General features: G+C 57.5%; 4 protein-coding genes across 6 annotated transcripts in view; 2 read left to right on the forward strand and 2 right to left on the reverse strand.

The window, feature by feature from the left end:
• Nucleotides 1–960: 960 nt before the first annotated feature.
• On the forward strand, nt 961–9,863 carry ESAM (endothelial cell adhesion molecule). Its single transcript, XM_027699369.1, has 7 exons — nt 961–1,008; nt 6,343–6,500; nt 7,758–7,971; nt 8,048–8,203; nt 8,346–8,468; nt 8,572–8,710; nt 9,102–9,863. The coding sequence occupies exons 1-7, from the start codon at nt 963–965 to the stop codon at nt 9,451–9,453; spliced, it is 1,188 nt and encodes a 395-aa protein (XP_027555170.1). The 5' UTR covers nt 961–962; the 3' UTR covers nt 9,454–9,863.
• A 1,270-nt stretch (nt 9,864–11,133) lies between these two features.
• On the reverse strand, nt 11,134–16,836 carry NRGN (neurogranin). Its single transcript, XM_027699373.1, has 3 exons — nt 16,630–16,836; nt 13,847–14,053; nt 11,134–11,334 (listed from the first exon to the last, which is right to left on the reverse strand). Exons 1-2 carry the CDS (start codon nt 16,642–16,644, stop codon nt 13,847–13,849), a joined length of 222 nt encoding a protein of 73 aa, XP_027555174.1. The 5' UTR covers nt 16,645–16,836; the 3' UTR covers nt 11,134–11,334.
• Nucleotides 16,837–19,676: 2,840 nt separating this feature from the next.
• On the reverse strand, nt 19,677–21,191 carry SPA17 (sperm autoantigenic protein 17). 3 transcript variants are annotated; one of them, XM_027699370.1, is made up of 4 exons: nt 21,107–21,191; nt 20,614–20,786; nt 20,275–20,345; nt 19,677–20,146 (listed from the first exon to the last, which is right to left on the reverse strand). In XM_027699370.1, exons 2-4 carry the CDS (start codon nt 20,765–20,767, stop codon nt 20,072–20,074), a joined length of 300 nt encoding a protein of 99 aa, XP_027555171.1. In that variant the 5' UTR covers nt 20,768–20,786; nt 21,107–21,191; the 3' UTR covers nt 19,677–20,071. The 3 variants fall into 3 exon arrangements, with proteins under 3 accessions (XP_027555171.1, XP_027555173.1, XP_027555172.1); XM_027699372.1 differs by having other exon boundaries at nt 20,614–20,782; nt 21,083–21,179; XM_027699371.1 differs by having other exon boundaries at nt 20,614–20,791; nt 21,052–21,174.
• Nucleotides 21,192–21,246: 55 nt separating this feature from the next.
• The window catches only part of SIAE (sialic acid acetylesterase), a 9,160-nt gene continuing 8,971 nt past the window's right edge, over nt 21,247–21,435 (forward strand). The window contains exon 1 of the mRNA XM_027699259.1: nt 21,247–21,359. Coding sequence (XP_027555060.1) covers nt 21,299–21,359 — 61 coding nt within the window. The 5' untranslated portion in view covers nt 21,247–21,298. The remainder of the gene's footprint in view (nt 21,360–21,435) is intronic.

Consider the following 21,435-nt stretch of genomic DNA (forward strand, 5'->3'; position numbering starts at 1 on the left):
CTGCCTGACTTGAAGCCGACGTTGCCTTTGGATGTGGCTGAGTCCTGAGATGGAGTGAGGAAGGGGAGGAGGTTACCCACCTTCCCAGTCCTCAAAATAGAGGGAATCACCCCCACACAGGGAGAGCTGCCCCAAGGAGCCGCTGCCAAGTCGGAAGCATTGGATGGAGCAGAAGGTGAGAATGTCAGGAGGGAGAGGTTGGTTCCCAGTGGGATCAAGCCAGGTCGATCCCCCAAAGCCTCCTCGCTCCCCAAATCCCGCAATCCCGGCGGCCAGCCTGGATTTACGGGGGGGAGGAGAGGGCGAGAAGGGATTAATTCTGCCCCCACCGCCTCCTCCTCCTCCTCCGCCGGTGTCTAATCTCCACTGGGGCTTCGAGGTCTGACCCTGCTCGGATCGAGGACCGGGATAACCCTGGCTGATCCAGGGAGGATCCACCCTGGGGCTCCTGAAAACCAGGGAGTCAAAATTGCCCTTTTTTTTGCATTTTATTTATTTTTCGGGATCGATGCGTTTATCTGAAGGGTGGTGGCGGGATGAGGGTGAGGGATGCAGGATGGGATGCTCCGCCCTGCCGGTGTGGGAGGGATGGGAATGGGGATGGCGGGGGTTTGGGGGTCCCTGTGCCCTTCCGTGGGGGGGCTGTGTGACACTGAGGTGCCACATTGTACCACGCCCGCTTTAACCCTAATGTAATAAATAATAACCCATATAATTACTTAATCGGTGCAAAGACGGTGGAGACGCGGTTGGACCCCGGGGAGGGGTGGGCTGGGGGGAGCGGGGGGGGGGATTGTCACTGCCTGGGATGGGACACCCCCATGGGGTGGGGTGGGGATACACCCCGCCCTCTCCGTCAGGCACCTCCCCCACCTGCGGGCCCCGCCCCGCGGCCCCTCCCGGTCCCCCCCCGGTCCCTCCCGGTCCCCCCCCCGGCACCTGCTGCGGCGGCGGCTCCGGCCATGGGCGCTCTGCGGCGGGCGGCGCTGGCGCTGGCGGCGCTGCTGGGTGAGCCCCGCGGGCACCGGGGGGCCCCGGGCGGGACGCGGCGGGTACCGGGAGGGACACCCGACAAGATGCGGGAGAACCGGGAGACGCCGGGCAGGACGCGGGAGAGCTTTCGGGGCGCACCGAGCGGGACGCGGGAGTAGCGGGGGATGCACCGGGCGAGACGCGCGGCACCCGGAGCGCACCGGGCAGGAGCCGGGCGGTGCCGGGGCTGCGCTCGGCGAGACGCGGGAGGAGCGGTGGCACCGCGCAGGAGGCGGCGGGTACGGGGCAGGACCCGGTGGTACCGCGGGGGAGCACCCGGCAGGAGTCAGGAGGCGCGGGATGCACAAGGAAGGACATGGGAGAGCTTTTGCGGGGTCATCGGGCAGGACCCGGGGGTACCGCGAGGGTCACCGGGGCAGGGTGTGGAGCAGCCCGGGACATCCAGCAAGACGCACGGGAGCCCGGGACCACCGGATAGGACCCTGGAAAGCTTTAGGGTGGCATCGGGCAGGACCTGGGGGTACCAGGGGAGTCACAGCGCCCACCTGTCCCTGTCTGTGGCCCCCGTCCCCCCACCCCAGCCGGCAGGTTGGCAGATGGGGGGGCCCAATCTAGGGGTGTTCCGAGTGGGGAAAATCTGGGTCCCCCTGGGAAAAGCAATTTTTTACCTTGAAGCTGCCAAATGGCACCTTCCAGCACCCCCAAACCCAAAGCCATGCAGGGACACCCCGGGGACTCCGATGTGTCGGAGCCGATAATTCCCCTGTGGCGTCGAGCTGGAAAAAAATCCATTTGGTTTCCTTTTCCCTTGTTTACTGGTGCTCCACAGTCACCCCAGCTGGTTTTGAGGTGAGGGGTCTCAACCCTTCTCTGTTCACGGGTTTTTCCCTCCTTCCCCTCCCTACTTTTCCCACCCTATTTGAGTTTTTTTTTGAAACGCCACAGTTGCTCCAAAGGGAAATATCCTTTGGCGTTCCCAGCCAAGGAGAGGCCTTTGGGGAAAGGAAACGGCCCCAAAAACAATGGCAGCAGCATTTCCTCCCAGCGGGGTGCTGGGTGGGGGTCCTGGAGCCGCCACTTGTCCCTCCTTGAAGGTTTTCTTCCCTGATAAAAATTAATTGAAGGGTGTTGGGATGAGACACAGGGTCACTTACTCCTTAAATCCCACCAGGGTGTTCCTTTGCCACATCCCGACGGTGTTTTTTGCATGGAGTCGTGATGGATTACCCCAAAACAAGTCATGCCCAAGCCCTGGGATGTGACATTATGGGGACCGAGAGCCAAAAAATGCAGCAAAAAGTCACTTTTGAACCCCAAATGTGTGGGATTCCTTTAAATTTGCTTTCAAACAATCCATCCTCATCCTGTGGGATCTGCACAGGATCGTGATGGGGAAAAGCAAAATGAGGGGTGATGTTTGGCATCCCTGTCCTCATCCCAATCCCATCCCACCCCAGTTCCATTCCCAACCCCTTTCCCTTTCCAATCCCATCCCCAGTCCTACCCAAATCCCTTTCCCTATCCTATCCCACCCTCAATCCCATCCCCAATCCCTTTCCCTGACCCGTTCCATCCCCAGTGCCACCCCCAATCTCATCCCCAACCCATCCCAATCCCACCCCTACCCCATTCCTAATCCTATTCCTTTCCCATTCCCATCCCATCCCTGCCTCCATCTCCCACAGCAGGGCTTGAAGCGTGTTTCCATCTGTAGCAAAGTCACGTATGATTATTGTTTTATTTAATTTTTTTTCCCCAAATTTGGTCTCTCCGGAGGATACGGCTCCTCCTGCCCCCCCCACCCCCGGGGTCGTGAGAAATGCCGTGGTGGATTTTCCCAAAGGACACTGCTCCACAGTCAGGCATCTCCTATCTGCCCGTTTATAAATAGTTGGAGTTAAGGGAAGAAGAGGAAAAAAAATTCCCCAAAAATAATTGAGAAAAAAAAGAAAAAAGGGGAGGCGAGTGGCTGCGTCGCAGCGCCGAGATGCTCCTTGACCTTTTTCCAAGCTTTTCTAGGGGTCCTTTTTCCGGCCAGATTCCCGCTGTGTATTTTAAATCCCGAGCTTGGTCTTTTGGGATTTAATTTGGGTCTGGGTTTCACATGACTCCGGCGCCTTAATCCTATCAAGCGGGGTCATCAAACCCCAACCGCCTCCGGGATTTAATTCCCCGTACAGTAAATGGCTCAGAGGCTTGGGGGGGCCTGGGGGTGTTGCTTTTTTGAGGGGTTCAGGCTGCGCTGTGAGCCAGGAAACAGCTTTTTTGGGGGTGAAGTGCTGAGATTTTGGATGAGAATGGGGTGGTTGATATCAGCAGTGGGATTAATATTGAGGTTGCAGGGATTTAAAGGTGATTTTTTTTTTTTATCCATAGGGAAAAAATTCAAAGGCAAATTTAAAGTTTTTTTTCTTTCAATAGGGAAAAAAGTATTTAAAATTTAAAGTATTTCCGACGGTAATTTAAAAGATATTTATTCCACGGGTAAAAAAAAAACAAACCAACAAGTAAAGGTATTTTTAAAGGTAAATTTAAATTCATTTGGGTTTTCCATATGGGAAAAAAAAAAAAATCCCAGCAGATGGGCTGGAGCTGAGGGAAGACAGCCGGGCAGGTGTTTAGCTCAGGGCAGCTGGATCAGAATCCAGGTTTTTGAGCGCAGAGAGGAGGCGGGAGGTGCCCGGGGCCCCCCCAAACACGTATGAGCGCCGCGAGCGGCTTAATTTTTTCGATCTGGTTAAAGCATTAGAGGATTTGGAGCGTCGAGGTGGCCAAAGCTGGGGCTGTGCCAGAGGGTTCGGTCCCGTGCCTGCAGCTCCAGCCCCGGCTCTCCCAGCCCTCTTTAGGGTCACGTCTGCCTGAGATGAGGAATTTGGGGTGAATGCGGCACGAAAAGGGGGATTTGGGGCAGCGAGCAGCCTTGGGATGCAGCTCCATCCAGCCCTCCCCAGTTCACTGGAGGATCCTCGGCGCCCCTTGGCCCAGCATCGGGGCCAAAACTGCTCCTGATGGAGGGACTGGGATGAAAAGCCTGGATTTTCCCAGGTGTTGGGGATGCACAGGGGTTTAGGAGTCACTTATCAATGGCATTTGCATCATTAATTAATCTCTTTATTATTATTATTATTATTATTATCATTATCATCATACTCTCATCTATTTTCGCTCTTTTATTATCATTATCATCATTATAATAACTATTACTTATAGCTATTATAATATAAATAAATATAATTATCATAACTGTTATAATATAATAATTAATATAATATAATATATAACTATAAATATTAGAACTACTGTAAATATTTTCATTAAACTACAATCAAATTCGTAATTATTCCACAACGTGTGTATAACCTATTATCTCTTTTCCAATAGAAATCACAATATAATTGTTGGATATCATCTAATTCTTATAGATTATCCCAGTTTAACACAATTTTATCTGTAATAATGGACGAGCCAGGCTGAAAACACCTGGATTTTCCCAGCTGTTGGGAATGTTTAGGGGCTGTGGCATCATTTAATGATTCCAGCTGCAAAATTAATGAACTATATAACCGTGTTCATAATTATTAATATAATTATTATTTTAATCATTATTATCACTGTTATAATTATTATTATGATTTATAATTGTTGTAATCACTGTTATAATTTTTATAATCACTATTGAAATTACAATTATTATTATAATTATCACTATTATCATTATTAATATCACTTTTATCGTTATTATTATCACCTTTGTAATTATTACTCTCACTTTGATCATTACTCTCATTATTCTGAGCACCATTATAACTCTCACATCACCACTATTATCCCTATTCTCACAAAAATCTACCTATATTTATAATTATTATAAATTATATGTTCTCGAAGATGTATTTTATTCTGGAAATTCCAATTTAATGAGTCGCCATCTCATATTTCCTTCCACACTCCCTAAATTTAATACCATTATCTGTATAGCTACGTATAAATACACTATAATTAGCATTATTTTTCCATCCTGTCTCTCGGATTCGATACCACAGCTTGATGTAATTAATAATACTAATAATATATCGATGATTTGGGACCCGCAGGTGCCTTGGGCATCCCCCCCCACCCCCTCCAGGACTTAAGGGTTTATGTTCTTAGCCCGGGTGAGCTATTTTTACGCATCCTCACCAGACCAGGCCTGATTTCTCCCGGTTTTTCACCAGAGAAAGGGAAATTTCATTATTTTTTTTTTAATTCCTGAGAAGACTTATCAGCCGGAGCAGAGTTTCCTGCCCGGAGCTGGAAGGCGCCGTCAGGAAGCAGCGCCGATGCCTTGCCGGGTGGGGGGATGAACGGATGCGGGAGGAGGCTAAAAATACTCCACAGTGCCTTGTTTTCCTCTTCCCACCCTGGAAAAATCCAATTACAACCTCTGAGCTCTTAGGGAAAAGTGTGAGGCCGTTGGAGGCTCCCGAAATCCTTTAAACCCGGGGGGTTTTCCCTCCGAAGCCAGGATTTGGGATGACGGGGCAGCATCATCCTTTCCACCCTGTGTCCCAGTCGGGAGCATCCCTGGGGCTGTGGCAGGAGCGGGGCCAGCCGGGGACACAGATCGATGGGCGGGATGCAGGGATGGAGCCGCCGGGATGCGGGGCCTCGATGTTCCCCCGGGAAAAACAAAGCAACCCCGGCACAAACTCAGCCTCCCTGAGCCGATTAATTTTCTGGCTGAGCCTCCCAGGCAAAGCTGAGGAATAATCCCAAGCATCCCTCTCCCGTCCGTGGTACCCACTCATATCCCATCACCTCCATCCAGTGGAGTTTGGGGGGATGCTGGGGTGCAGGGGACACAGGGATGGGGGGATTGGGATGGGATATTTGGGATGGAATGGGATCGGGGTCAGGGAAGACCATCCATGAATTATCCCAGTATAGCACTGGCAGCAAAAAGGGGCGATGCTGGGGAAGTCTTGTGGGGTGCATATGGGGGCCCCGCTCTAAATAAATCCTGTGGGATCTGATGCAACATCATGGGAGGGTCGGGGAAACCCCAATACTGAGGTAAAGGGGGTGTCTGGCCGCTGGAGGAGGGGGGATTTGTGCCAGAGGTTTTCCCATCCTGGGCGGCAGGGGGAAGTGGGATGGGAGGAAACAGCATTGTCTTGCATCCTCTGGAGCAGCCGGAAAGCCCTTCCCATGCCGGGGAAGGAGCAAAATGTCCTCCTGGCTCGGCTTCCTGATGATAACCCGAGATTGTTGGGTTTTCCGTTGCGAGTGAGGAGGTTTTCCCACAGTTGGTGAGGTTCTATGGACAAGTGGCACCTGGGGTTGAGTCACATCCCGATTTCCCACGGGCAGGTGTCTCCTCAGCCGTGCTGGAGGTGCACGTGGGGACGGACTCGGTGTTCGCCGTGGAGGGGCAGCAGGCGGTGCTGCCCGTCTGGTACACCAGCCACTCCCAGGAGAAACCCTACATCCTCTGGCTGCTGCACAAGGGGAATGCCGGCCCCTTCCAGGTGAGAGGGGGAAGGGGCTGGGAGGTGGGGACAAAGGGGACAAGCTGGGAGGTGGCCACAGAGCGGGGGTCCTCGTGGTGTTCATGATACAGTGATGCCCATGATGGGGGGAAGCTTGTGGTGCCCACCGTGGTGTGGTGGCCACGGTGCCCATGCTGGGAGGATGACTGTGATGGGGAGGTGACTGTGATGGGGGAATGCTCATGGTGCCCACCCTGGGAAGGCACCCACGATGGAGGGAACCTCATGGTGCCCATGATGGGGAGATGCCCACCATGGGAAGGTGTCCATGATGAGGACATGGTGCCCATGATGGGGAGATGCCCACAGTGGGGGGATGCTCGTGAGGAGGTTCGTGTGGTTCCCACAGCGATGCCCGTGGTGAGGAGTTGCCCATGATGGGATGAAGCTCATGGTGACCACCATGGGGAGATTCCTGTGGTGGGGGAGATGCTCCTGGTGCCCACGGTACCTGCGACAGGTGGATGCTCCTGATGGAGATGAACCCATGGTGCCTACAGTGGGGAGCTGCCTGTGGTGCCCGTGATGGGGTGGTGTCCAGGACAAGGGGAAGCTCGTGTTGCCCATGATGAGGCAGTGGCCATGACGGGGTGAAGCTCACAGGGCCCCCCATGGGGTGATAACCATGGTGCCCACCATGGCACAGTGCCCTCGATGGGGAGTGCTCATGGTGATCTGTAGATGCCCACAATGAGGTCATGTCCACAATGAGGTCACGCCCACAGTGCCTGCAGCAGGGAGCTGCTTGTGATGTCCACAGCAGGAAATACTTTCATGGGGAGATGACCATGGTCCTCATGATCTGGAGGTGCCCAGGATAGGGCCCATGAAGGGAGATGCCTGCACTGGGGGCATGCCCAGGATGCCTGCATAGGGCAGTGCTTGTCATGCCCAGGATGGGAAAATGCCCTTGGAGGATGCTCACAGTGCCCACAACAATGGAGAAATGCCCACAATGGGGGGACACTTGTGGTGCCCACGAGGGGGAGATGCCCACGATGGGGGGGGGGGGTGGTTTTGGTGCTCATGATGGGGGGATGCTCATGATGCCCATGGTGGGGAGATGTTCCCATGTTCCCACAGTCCCCATGTTCAGGATGCTCAGGGCAGATGAGGCTGGAGGGGGCTCCTGCAGCAGCTGCTGCTCCACAGAATATGGGATTTTTGGGGCTTTTCTCTCCTTCTTCGCCTTCTCCGGAGGCCAAGGGGACCAAGGGGGTGTTTTCCCCCATGCAGATCCTGATGTACCTGGACGGCACGGTGAAGGTGGGAGAGACGGACCTGAAGTCCCGCGTGGGGTTCCTGTACCCAGTGCTCACCCACAACATCTCAGTGTTCATCAACTCCACCCGGGAGCGCGACTCGGGGCAGTACATGTGCACCGTCAACGTGGTGGATGACGGTGCCCCCGAGGGCAGGGATGTCGGCGTCATCAACCTCACCGTCCTGGGTAAGGCTCCGCCGGACTGCGCGGCTCCCCTCGGCCTCCCCGTGGCGACCCTCGGGACTAACGTTGGTGCCCGCAGTGCCGCCGGCCGTCCCCGCCTGCCAACTGCACGGCACCCCCACCGTGGGCGCCAACGTGACCCTGAGCTGCTCCTCCAAGAAGGGGAAACCCTCGCCCACGTACCAGTGGGAGCGCACGGACCCCACCCCGCAGGTCTTCTTCCCCCCGGCCCAGGGTAAGGGGGCACCTCTAGGGGGGACTGGGTGGGCTGGAATATCCCCTGAAGCTTCAGCTGGGGGATTCCTGCCCACTGCCTGCACGAGGAGGGGGCGGTGAGGGGGGGACTGTGGGGCAGAACCCAAATTTTCCGCCCGCAGACCTGGCCAGGGGCACCCTCAGGCTGACCAACCTCTCCCTGGAAATGTCGGGTCTCTACGTCTGCACAGCCGAAAACCGAGCGGGTTTTGAGAAGTGCAGCATCGTCCTGGAGGTGCAGTCAAGTGAGTACGTGTCCGCAGGGTCGGGGAGAGGGGGACACGGTCCCCATGAGGTCCCCGTGGGATCCCTGTGGGATTAAGGGACCTCTCCGTGTCTCTCTGGCAGCGAGCACTAAAGCAGTCATCGCCGGCGCCGTGCTGGGCTCCCTGGGCGCCCTCGCCACCATCATCTTCTTTGCCCAGCGGGTTGTTGGCTACAGGAGGAAGAAACGTGACAGCCAGGAGGAGGGAGCCAACGAGATCAAGTGAGGCTCCTCTCGTGGGGGAGGTTCAAATCGCCCTCGCTGGGTTTCAGCGTTAATGGGGGAGGAGGAGGTTCCCACCTCGGGCCAATCTTTTCTAAATTTCAGAATTAACAGAGGGGAGGGAGTTACTGATCTCTGGTCAGTTATCATTAGGCTTCAGAGTTAACAAGGGGGGGTGAGGGTTTCACGTCTGTCCAGTTATCATTAGGTTTCAGAGTCAATGAGGGCATTTTCCACCTCTGTTTTCCCCCCACTCCCTTTTGTCCCCCTGTTTGGGGGTCCAGGAACTCTACTCAACCTGGGGAGCCCCGTTGCTCGGAGAGGGGATGCCAGGGCGGGGAATGCCGGGGTTCCCGGTGCCACTCTCTCCGACAGTCTCCCCTCTCGGCAGGGAGGACGCTGTGGCGCCCAAAACCCCGACGTGGGCGAGGAGGCCGGCTTCGGACACCATCTCCAAAACCAGCACCCTGTCCTCCATCGCCGGCCCCCGGGACAAACTCTACGCAGCCAGACCCCCCTCTGACACCGCCTCCATCCTCACTGCCACCGGCAGCTACCGGGGACCCCCGCCCCGGGCAGGGGGCCGCCCCCCCAACCTGCCGCCCCCCGCCGCTAACGGGACCCCCCGGCGCCACCAGGACCCGGCCGCGCCCCCGGGGGCGTTGCCCCCCTCCAGCCTGGCCCGGGCGGGCGCCGTCCCGGTGATGGTGCCGGCGCAGAGCCGAGCCGGCTCCTTGGTGTGAGCACCTCCCCTCAAACACCAGGGGTGCCCAGAGCCAGCACACACACACACACCCCTCAACCCCCCCCCCCCCCGTTTTCTGGGGCGGTTTTGTCCCTTTTTGGGTTCCTTTTATTTTTAACACATGCCTCGAGCAGCTGGACTCGTCGTGGGGATGTTTAATGGGTGCAGGGGCCCCCTGGGTTTGGGGGGGCTGAGTCTCCCCGTAAATATCACCCCCCAAACCAGCCCCGGTCCTGCCCCGGCGGGGGGGTGTGGGGCTTCTTAATTTTTTATATATCTATATATCAGTTGAAAGAAGGATTTTTCATAAAAGAGCATTAAAAGTGGGGGGCGGGAGGCGACGGGCGGTCGAGGGACATACACTTTTTTTAGGGGTTTTCTGATTAAAAGCTGCTGCGCTGCCCAGCACCGGCGCTTTGGGTGAGTTTGTGGGGATTTTGGGGTTGGGGGTCCCACAGCCTTCTGGGTGATGTCACAGGGCAGGGTGATGTCACAGCACCAGCCAAGGTCCTCGGGGTGAGGTGACACTGTGGTGCACGTGTGTTTTCACACCCTGTGACCTGTCGGTCACCACGATGTCACCATGAGTGTGTGACATCACAGCTTCCAACTCATGCCTGTTTGATGCCATACAGGCATGTCACACATCCATGAGTGATGTCGTGCAGGCCTGCATGATGTCACACCCATCATCAGACAGCCAGTGGTGACATGACACATGCCTGTACGGTGTCACACATCCCACAGTGACATCACACACTCTGCTGTGGTGTCACACATCCCACAGGGACATCACACAGCTCTGTGGTGTCACACATCCCACAGTGACATCACACACACCTCTATGGTGTCACAGATCCAGCAGTGACATCACACACACCCCTGTACGGTGTCACACATCCCACACTGACATCACACAGCCCTGGATGTTGTCAAACATCCCACAGTGACATCACACAGCTCTGTGGTGTCACATATCCCACAGTGACATCACGCTGTCCTGTATGGTGTCACACAGCCAGCAGTGACATCACACAGACCTCTATGGTGTCACACATCTCACAGGGACATCCACAGCTCTGTAGTGTCACACATCCCACAGTGATGTCACACACACCTCTGTGGTGTCACACATCCAGTACTGACATCACAGACCCTTCTATGGTGTCACACATCTCACAGTGACATCACACACTCCTCTGTGGTGTCACACATCCCACAGTGACATCAAAGACCCTTCTATGGTGTCACTCATCCCACAGTGATGTCACACACCCCTCTGTGGTGTCACACATCCCACAGTGACGTCACACATCCCACAGTGACCTCACACACCCCTGTATGGTGTCACACATCCAGCAGTGACATCACACACACCTCTGTGGTGTCACAGCAGCTGTCACACGTGCAGCAGTGATGTCACCACCCACCTCGGGGCGGGAGCACCCCACGAGTGTTCTTCCACCCACCAGCGATGTCACACACGCCCTGTGCAGCTGCGTGACGTCACTCCCGCCGTCACACGGCTGGCAGTGATGTCACACGTGCCCGCACGATGTCCCACACGCACATGTGACATCACTGCTGGGCACCACCCGCCCCGTGCCCCTCCCCGCTGTGCCCCGCGGTGACCTCACCCTCCGCCGGGGACATCGAACGGCACCAAGGACAGCCCGGGGCTCTGGCAGGGGCGTTTATTGGGGTGGAGGGTCTCCGGGGCGGGGCGGGGCAGCCGGGGGTGGGGGCAGGGCCTGGCTGCTGCGGGGCTCCGGGGGTCGCATGCGGGGGGCGATGGGGCAAAGCGGGGGCTCCTGGGCCTCGGCGGGCGGCGGCGGGGGGGGCCGGTGGCGAGGGGGGTCCGGGGAGCGGCTGGAGGCCCCTGCAACAAGGAGAGAGCAGTCAGCCCTGGGCCTGGTCCTGCCTGCACCCTACGCCCTGGGCCCTGCCTGTGCCCTGAGCCCTGCCTGCACTCTGTGCCCTGCCTGCACTCTGTGCCCTGCCTGCACTCTGTGCCCTGCCTGCTCCCTGCCTGCACCCTACACCCTGAGCCCTCAGCTCTGCCTGCTCCCTGTCTGCACCGTGTACCCTGCCTGCTCCCTGCCTGCACCCTGTGCCCAGCCTGCACCCTGCCTGCTCCCTGCCTGCACCCTGAGCCCTGCTTGCTCCCTGCCTGCACCCTGTGCCCTGCTTGCACCCTTCCTGTACCCTGCACCCTGAGCCCTGCCTGCTCCCTGCCTGCACCCTGTTGGTGCCCTGCCTGCACCTTCTCCACACCCTGCCTGCACCCTGTGCCCTGCAGCTGCACCCTGCCTGCACCCTGCCTGCACCCTGCCCACACACGGCTCCTGCAGACTGCACCCTCTCTGTGCCCTCCCCCTGCCCACACTCTCTCCGTGCCCTACTTGCAGCCCACCCACACCCTGCCTGCACCCTTGTCCTGGCTCCACTGCTGCCTGCACCCTGCCCTCACCCAGCCTGGGAGCATGGGGGGGCCCCCAGACTGCACCTCCCTGGGCAGAGCCCCCTGGCAGAGGGGGAGAGCCTGTCCCCCCTGCTGCCAGCCTGCTCAGCCCCCCTAACAAGGCAGCCCTGAGGAACCTCCGGGCCCTAAGGAGCTGCACAGCACCTGCACTTGGCAGCTGCTTCCCCACTGCAGCCCCAGGGCATCCTCACTGGATCCTCACTGCAGCCCCACTGAATTCCCACTGCATTCCCAGTTCATTTCCATCACACCCTCATGGAATCCCTGTTGCATCCTCAGTTCCTTCCCATTGCATTCCCACTGAATCCCCATTGCTTTAACACTGCATCCCCACCACATCCCCATTGCTTCCCCATTGCATCCCTGCTGTGTCCTCACTGTGTTTCCACTGTGTCCCCACTGGATCTTCACTGAATCCCCACTGCCCTCAGTTTGTTCCCACCACAGCCCCACCAAATTCCCATTCATCAGCACATCCCCACTGCATCTCCCTGAATCTCCAGTGAGTTCTCACTGCATCCCCACTGCCACTGCACTACATTCCAGTTCAATTCCCATCGCATGCTCAGTTTATCCTTTTTGCATCCAAGTTCCATCCCTGCTCCATCCTGAGTTCATCCCCACTGCATCCCAGCTCCATTCCAGTTCCATCCCCGCTACAGCCTCAGTTCATTCCCGTTGCTGCCCCATTGCATCCTTGCTGAATCCCCACTGTTTCCCCACTGCATCCTCTGTTCCTTCCCACTACATCCCCACTGCATCCTTGTTGAATCTCCACTGCATCCTCTGTTCCTTCCCACTACATCACCCCTGCATTCCCCTTGCCTCCCCACTTCATCCTCACTGCATCCCAGTCTCATACTCACTGCATCCCAGTCCCATCCTCACTGCATCCCAGTCCCATCCTCACTGCATCCCAGTGCCATCCCAGCTCCATCCCCACCAGCCCCGCCACACACACGTGGCCAAGCCGCCATCACGCCCTCCCCGCTGCTAACCCCAAACCAGCATTCCCGGTATCCGGGGCCATTCCACGCTCCCGGTGCCGGCTCGGCACAGGGCACGGCCCGGGCACGGAGCAGCCGCCCCCCGGGCTCCGATGCCACGCGGCCTCGGCACCGTGGGCGCTTTTTAAATTTACCTTTTCCTGCCAGGAGACTGTGACACAGGCTTTTAAAAATAGCATGTGCTGAGGCGAGGCGCTCGGGGTGGTGTTGCTAAGGGAGAGATTCAATCCAAATCTAGGGCTGCGCCTTCCCATCCTACTTCCCATCCTTCCCAACTACTACGGCGCGCGCCCAAAATTAGGGCAAGGCAGGGGCTGCCTGCCCGCGTGCTTCCATCTCCTGGGAGGAAAAACCCCTTCTTCATCCCAAATCTGCTCGGGGAAGGACGCTTCATCCCCAAGCTGCACGGGAAAGGATGCTCCATCCCAAATCTGCACGGGGAAGGATGCTTCATCCCAAATCTGCGCAGGGAAGGATGCTCCATCCCAAATCTGTGCAGGGAAGGATGCTCCATTCCAACTCTGCTTGGGGAAGGATGCTCCATCCCAAATCTGTGCAGAGAAGGATGTTCCATCCCAAATCTGCATGGGGAAGGATACTCCATCCCAAATCAGCGTGGGGAAGGATGCTCCATCCCAAATCTGTGCAGAGAAGGATGCTCCATCCCGAATCTGCATGGGGAAGGGTGCTCCATCCCGAATCAGCACGGGGAAGGATGCTCCATCCCAAATCTGCGCAGAGAAGGATGCTCCATCCCAACTCAGCTCGGGGAAGGATGCTCCATCCCAAATCTGTGCAGAGAAGGATGCTCCATCCCAAATCAACACAGCAAAGGATGCTCAGAGCAGCATCCTTGTCCAGTGGTCCAGTTCTGGGGGCAGGAAGCGGGGTTTGGGATGTACCTAATCTCCGTTGCGGAGGTCGCCGCCGCGGGTGCTGTTGGCGCACTCGGCGTCCTTGGTTTTCCGATCGATTTCTCCCCCTTTGATCTTCTTGCGGGTCATATGGCCACGGAAACTAGCCTGGATCTTGGCGGCCGCCGCGTTGGCATCGGGATCATCCAAAGGGATGTCCAGGATGTCCTCGTCCAGCTTTGTGCAGGCTCCCTCCTGGCGGTGGCAAGGCGAGGGTTACAGCTGGTGGGACCTCAAACAGGGCATCCCCCTCCCCAAAGGGATCCATTGCAGAAGGTCCTCAATTAGCCCCTGTGCTAAAAATTAGGGGGGGTTCCTAAAAATTAGGTCTATTTGTTAAAAATGAGGGTCCTTTGCTAAAAATGAGGGGGGTTGCTAAAAATGAGGGAGTCTGCTAAAAATCGGGGTCTCTTGCAGGAGCCTCGGGGGCTTTGCAACCGAAGGTGCAGCAAGGGAAGATGCTTCACCCCCTGCCCATCCCTAAATCCCACCCTGGGCCACCAAGCTGCAAGAAGCCAGACCCCAGCCAGGTGGATCCTGATTCCTGGGGGTTCTGACACAGGGAGCAGAGGATGGGTTCTGGGGGGGATTTTTTGCAGGGTTGGGGGGCCACACTGCACAAACCAAGCTGGTCGTGCCTCAGTTTCCCCTTCTCTCGCAACCTGTTGCATCCTCCTGCATCCCTCCCCAGGGCTTTGGTTGAAAACACTGGGAAATTTGGGAAGGGAGTGATGCTGGAGGGGAGGAAAAGATCCCCCCCAAGGATAAATCACTACAGCCCAGTCCCCTCCTGCCACATCCCACCGGAGCAGTTGGAGCCAGCACCGAGACCAAGAGGGAAAAAAAGAAAACACAGGAAAAAGAAATTAAATGGAAATGAGCCAGCGTTGGATGCTGGGCAGGGAGTGAAGCTTTTTTGTCTCCCCAGAGGGGCTCAAAAGAACTTAAACGAGTTTTTTTGGGGGTTATTTGGAAGCTGTAGATTTTGGGAGGGGGGAGGATGTTCATCCTGCCGGAGAGTGGCCACGGCTCCACAGAGTTGCTCAGGTTGTTTTACCACTGCCAAAGGTGAGGGGAGCAAAGGAGCAGCGGCTCAAGTGACGGCTCCAAGGTGGAAGTGATATGTCCAGGGTGGAAATGTTATAGCCAGAGGAGAAATCCTATAGCCAGGGGAGAAATCCTATAGCCAGGGGAAGGAAATCCTATAGCTAGGAAAGAAATCTTCTATTCAAGAGAGAAATCCTATATATGGGGGGAGGAGAGGGAACCCATATCCAGGGGAGAAATCCTATATCCAGGGGAGAAATCCTATATCAGAGGGAGGAAATCCTATATCCAGGGGAGAAATCCTATATACAGGTGGGAGAAACCTATATCCAGGGAAGAAATACTATATCCGGGGGAGGCAATCCTACAGTCAGGGGAGAAGACCTATATACAGTGAAAAATATCCTATATCCATGGGAAAAATCCTATATCCATGGGAGAAATCCTATATCCAAGAGTGAAATCCTATATTCGGAGAGAGGAAATGCTGCATCCAGGGGAGAAATACCATATACAGGTGGAGGAAATCTATATATGCAGGGGAATTTCCTATACCCAGGGGAGAGATCCTATATTCAGGGGAGAAATCCTACATACAGGTGGTGAAAACCTATATCCAGGTTGAGAAATCCTATATATAGGTAGGGGGAATTTATATTCAGGAGAAAAACAACCATATCCAGGGGAGACATCCTATATTCAAGGGGGAAAAAGCATATCCAGGGGGACATATCCTAAATCCACAGGAGAAATCCTATGTCTAGTTGGAGGAATCTTTTATATAGATGGGGAACCCTATATCCAGGGCAGAAATCCTATATTCAGGGGACAAATACCATATCCATGGGATAAAAACCTCTACGCAGGGGATGAAAACTTGTACCTAGGGGAGAAATTCTATATTCAGAAGGAGAAATCCTATATATGAGAGAAAAAATCCTATATATGAGGGAAAAAATCCTATATGTAGGGGAGAAATCCCATATCAAGGGAGGAGAAATCCTATACCCAGGGTGGGCTTTGCCTCTTTGGAGGTGCCCAGGAGGAGGGATGGGGGCTTTTCCCCATGCTGTCACCTGAGCAGGAGGGGGGAAAAGGGGGGAAAAAAGTGTGGAAAGGCTAAAAAAAAAAAAAAAAAGGGAAAAGCAGGAAGAAAGGGGGAGAGGGGCAGGAAAAGTCGGGGAAAACACGGAGAAAGGGGGGAAAGGATGTGGGTTTGTGGTGGATCAGCTCCCCGAGCCGGCCAGCAGCAAGGGGAGCTCACCCTCGGGTGAGGAGCCAGGGGTGCAGCTCCAGTTAATCCCTTTATCCACGGGCGACCCCCGATCCCACCTGGACAGTAATTTAGGGGGTGGAGGAGGGGGAAGAAAAAGCTTTAAAAAAAGCTGGATTTGGGGACGGGGGTGATTTTCCCGAGCGGGCTGTGGGATGCAGGATGCTGACCGGGCTGTGGCCCCGGCGGGATGGACCCTGAACTGGTGCGAAGCAGGAGGGGGGTTTGGGGCGGGGGGGGGCTGGGGGGAGATGGGCCTGGGGGGCTGCAGCAGCGCTGGGGTCGGGGGAAGACGTGGAGTTGGTTGAGCTTTTGGGTGCAGCACCCATCGCACCCCCCGCCCCCACCACCCCAAACCCCCTCGGCCGCCCCCGGACCTCGACACTAATAACGGATTAAAGGCGGAAAAGCGGGTGCTGGGTGGGGGGGAGCGGGGGAAGGGGGGACCTACATTGCAGCAGTCCATGGCGGAGGGCGGGTGGGCGGCCAGCGGCGGGCGAGGGGCTCCGGCAGGATCTCGCTTCCCCGGCAGCTCTCCCGGCGCAGGTGGCAAGTTGAGCGGAGCCGCTTGCCTACGTAATGCGCTTTCCTCCGGGCGAGCCTATCAGCCCGACACCCCTGCCAGGCTTTTGGGGGGGAAAAGGGGGGGTGTCTTATTTTTTTTTTTTTCCTCCCTTTCTCCTCTTTTTTTTTTTTTTTTTTTTTCCCTCCTCCAATTTTATTTCGCAGCCTCCAACTCCCTCCTAACACTTAAAGGAGCCGGCAGCTCGCCTCGGAGTTTCGTGGAACACAACATCACATGCGGAGGATGCGAGCCAAGATCTGACAGGGCTCGCCCTCGGCGTGGAGGGTTTTTTTCTTTGAGAGAGAGGGGACAAAGCTGCAGTAAATGGGGGCTACGGGTGCATTTTTTGGGGGGGACACTTGGCCCGCAGTGATGCTGGAGGGAGGTTTTGCCCCCCCGGCTTCGTTTGCACAGGGGGAAAATCGTTCTTGACCTACTTAGGACTTGGTCCCAAAGAAGAGTGTGAATGAGGATGGCGAGGATGAAAATGGTGAGGAAGGGTGGGCATGGTGGGACACCAAGTCCCAGCAAACACCCCCTTAAGCCCAGGGGTGATTTGCCCAACTCCAGGCTCCACACAGAGGAGTGGGCTCCACTCTTGGGGTCTAGGGTCCTTTCCCCACTCACAGGAGCATCCAACCCCCTACATTTGGGGTGCTCTCCAACCAGACCTGCACCCCCAGCTGCTTTCCCAGCCCTTGGTGCTGCCTGCAGACCCTGCTTCCAGCCTCGGACCACGCCGAGGTGCTGGGGCTGGCAGGGTGAGCCGGGGCAGCCCAGGAAAGAGGAGGGACCTCCAGGGCAATGCGGGGGGCCGCAGCCTGCAGCCCCCCCATCGCCCGCCTCGCTCTCCTCTAATCCGGGTTTGGGAGTTGCTAAGCAACTGCATAAGTCGCCCGTGGGCTCGGCGCCGATGCTGCTCCGGCCGGCCCCCAAAACACAGCGTGGCCCCCCCAGACAGCACCAGCACCCCTGGCCCACCTACACAGCCCAGCCCTGCCGGCGCTCCCAGGGTGGGTTGGCTCACCCTGGGGTCGTTGTTCTTGGGGGCCTGGTGGCACTGACCTTCCCCTTTGCCATCAACTCATCCCTGTCCCACTGACATCACTGTCACTGTTCCTGCCACTGTCCCCACTGCTGCCACCAGCCCTGTCCCCATCCCTGACCTCATCCCCATCACCTCCATCACCTTCTCCATCCCCACCATTTTGCCTGTCCCCATCTCCATCACCATCCCCATCATGATCCCCATCCCCATTCCTGTCCCCTCCCCCGTCTCCATCCCCATTCCTGTCCCCTCCCCTGTCTCCATCCCGATTCTTGTTGCCATCCCCATTCTTGTCCCCATCATCATTCTTGTCCCCATTCCCCTCATAAATCCCCATCACTGTCTCGATTTCCAGCTTCAATCCCATCATTTCTGTCCCCATCCCTATCCCTTTCCCCATCCCCATCATCACCCTCATCCCTGTCCCTATCCTGAGCCCGGTCCCTTTCCCATCCCATCTCCATCTCTGTCCCTGGGGCCATTCCAGATGGATGCAGGTGGTGGCACCCCTTGTGCTCTGACACCCCAAGCTCCCCAAGACAACCAGACATCCCGCTCCCCATCCCACTCCACCCCATTCCATCTCATCCCCGGAACATCCCATCCCTGCCCCCCACCGTGACCCACACTTGGAGGCTGATGGGGGTCACCCCCACCCCGCAGCACCCAGGCACACAAATCCCCCTCCAGGACATGCTCCCAAGCATCCCTCAATTCTTCCACCAGCTGCTGGCACCCTACTCTCCCTGCTGGAGATGCTTTTCCACCACCAGCTCTTCCCACCAGCATGGTTGGGCGTGTGGGGAACAGCTCTGCTCCAGAAAACCCCACTCCAGCTTCCAGAAGAAGCCTCGGCAGTTCTGCTGGGATTCTTTTCCCTGTTTTCTTAGACCCTGCAGGTCCATCGCTGCCTCCTCCGATCAGAGGAGACGGTGTTTGGGGGGAGTGAAGCGGGAAGGGTTTTCAGGGTGATTCATCCATCAAGGATCTGGGAAATTAGCCCCAAAATTAGGATTAGTCCCTCAATTATTCCCCAAAATCCGCTCCAGCCGTGGCCCCCCGGTCCTGGCAGAGCCACCAAGCGCCGCCGTCTCCCGCAGGCTGCGGCTGCGGAGGAGGGACGTGAAATGCCAGAACATTTCTAATCATTAACGGCGGGTTTTGAGCCCATTCCAGGCTCTGCATTTTTCCTCCCCGGGCCCCTTCATCCGGGTGATGCTTTTCCAGGTGCTCCAGCACCTCCTGAAACCTGTATTCCAAGGGAACAACTCAGATGTCGGGAGGGGAGGAGGACGGGCAATCGCAGCTGGGCAAGACCTGCCGGGAACATCCCGCCGTTGTGGTTTGAGATGGTTGGCACCGAGGTGTTAAAAAATCCTTTAGAAAAAAAAAAAAAGGAAAGAATCCTTAAAAACAAAATGGGAATTGGATGCTGGAAAGATGCCCTGGGCGGGCAGCGTTGCCGGCTGCCGAAGCAGGAGCCGGCAGCCGGCGAGGCGGTGCCGGAGTGGGGGTCAAGGCGTAGCTGGTTGGCATCAGCCCCGGCACGGGGTCCCCGCCAGCTTTTTTCCTCATCCCTCTTCCTGTTTTTCCCAGGGGAGCTGCCATCATGCCCCGTGCCGTGGGCGAGCACCGCATACGGCCGGAGAAAACAGGAAAGAGGGGGGAAAAACGGGGTGAGCACGGATGGGGGGCTCAGACCACCCCCAAAAATAGAACACAAACCCCATCACTAATTGGGGGGGGGATTTTGGAACAACTCCAGGTGGGAAAACACGAAGTTCACCGGTTGGAGTGAGACTAGGGGACCCCTGCACGCACCCTGAAATTCCACAGAGGCATCTGAGCTCTTGGAGGTGGGTAGGAGAGGAGCAATGTCACATCATTTCTTCACGCCGGGATGTTATTAAGTTTCTTCCAACCTCCAGGGATGCAGGGGCCTAAATATAGAGGCTAAAAATACCAACCTGTGCTCAGCTCAGCCCCAAACCCGGGAGTTTTCGGGGAGAAATCTCAGGTGAGCAGCGCTAATAACGGTCAGGACCTCATTAATAAAAGTCCTCATTAAAACAGCGCCACAGGGGTGGGATGGGAGCCCCCAGGAGAAAGGCAGGAGCCAGGGTGGGATTGAGGAGTTTTTTTTTGTTTTGGAGTCGGATGGTAGGAAATGGGAGATTTGGGGCAAGCACTAGGGTCGTGTCCCTGGGGAGGTGTCCTGGTTCATGAGGGTTATGGGAACGTGCACCCCCTGGGCGTCTCTCTCTGCATTTTGGGGTGGAATCACGGCGTGTCGGTGCCCTGGGTGCTCTCTGCTCCCCCTGGTGCTGCCCCCGTGTCCTTGGCCTCCTTCGGTTCCTGGAAGAAAAGCGGGAAATTTAGGTGGTACGGGACAAGGGCGGCAGAAACAGGGTGGGGGCAGGGACCCAGTGCAGCCCTTGGCACCTGGATTTCCCTGGAGGGGCCTGGAAGGGAGGGTGGCCTACCTGGGAAGGGGGCCAGGTGAGGCGGTGGTCCTCCAACAGGGCTCCCCATGCCACCGGATCAACGGCGCCGGCTGGGGAAAGAGGAGACATGATGGGCACATGGGCAGGCACAACAACACAGGTGATGGGCATGTGGGGCAGGTGTGATGCTGTGGGAGCTGGGCCCCAGGAGAGGCCTGATGATGGGCACGGGGGACAGGACTGACACTCTGGTGATGGGCACATGGGGCAGGCCCGATGCCCTGGTGATGGGACGTGTAGCAGGCGTGATGCCACACAGGCTGGGCAGGCAGTGCAGCATGGGGAGGTGTGGGATGGGTGCTGGGCCGGGCCACTCACCCTCTCTCTGCTCCAGCAGCCTTTGGAAGTACTGAGCTGCAAAGGCCACCACGTCTCCGGGCTGCTCCCGCAGCACTTCCCGCACCAGCCCCTCCAGCAGGTTCTGGAAGCCGGCGGGCACCCTCACGCTGGTGGTGGAGAAGGGGACGGACATGGCCGCTCTCCTGGACTCCCTGCGGCAGAACAGCCCGGGATTAACCCTAGCCCGCAGCCCCCGGTGCCACCGGGCAGCGCCGGGACTCGAACCCGCGGGCCGAGGGGGTGCGGGGAGCGCTGAGGAAGGGGGGCAGCGCCGCCGCTAGGGGGCGATCCGCTCTGCGCACGCGCAGAGGGCGCGCGGCACGGGTAGGGCGGGAGGGGGGCGAGCGCGGGGAGGCCCCCGATGTCCCCACGGTGTCCCCACGGTGTCCCCACAGTGTCCCCACGGTGTCCCCAGTGTCCGCCCGGGTCCCCCCGCGCCCCCAGTTTCCTCCCTCGGTCTCTGCCGTCAGACCCGGCCCGGGCCGCGCCGCCGCCTCAGGCCGTGGGTGCGGACGCCGTCGCTTGGCAACCGTACACAGGCCACGCCCTCTACGCGGTGGCCCCGCCCGCGGGGCGGGGCGATGGGCGGGGCCACCGGAGTGTCCGGGGACACCGGGGGGTACCGGGGGGCGCCGGCGCCCTCACGGCCCGTGGTGCCCCCGGGATGGCGGCGTGGGCGCTGCTGGCGCTGCTGGCGCTGCTGGCTCAGGCTCCGGCGGCGGCAGGTAAAGGGCTGGGGGGGGTTCACCCTCCGCCCCCCTCCCAGCCCCGCGGGCAACCCCTGCAGCGGGACCCCCCCGA

Source organism: Neopelma chrysocephalum, unplaced genomic scaffold (assembly GCF_003984885.1).
Source record: "Neopelma chrysocephalum unplaced genomic scaffold, ASM398488v2 Primary Assembly neopelma1_138, whole genome shotgun sequence".
NCBI lineage: Eukaryota > Metazoa > Chordata > Aves > Passeriformes > Pipridae > Neopelma > Neopelma chrysocephalum.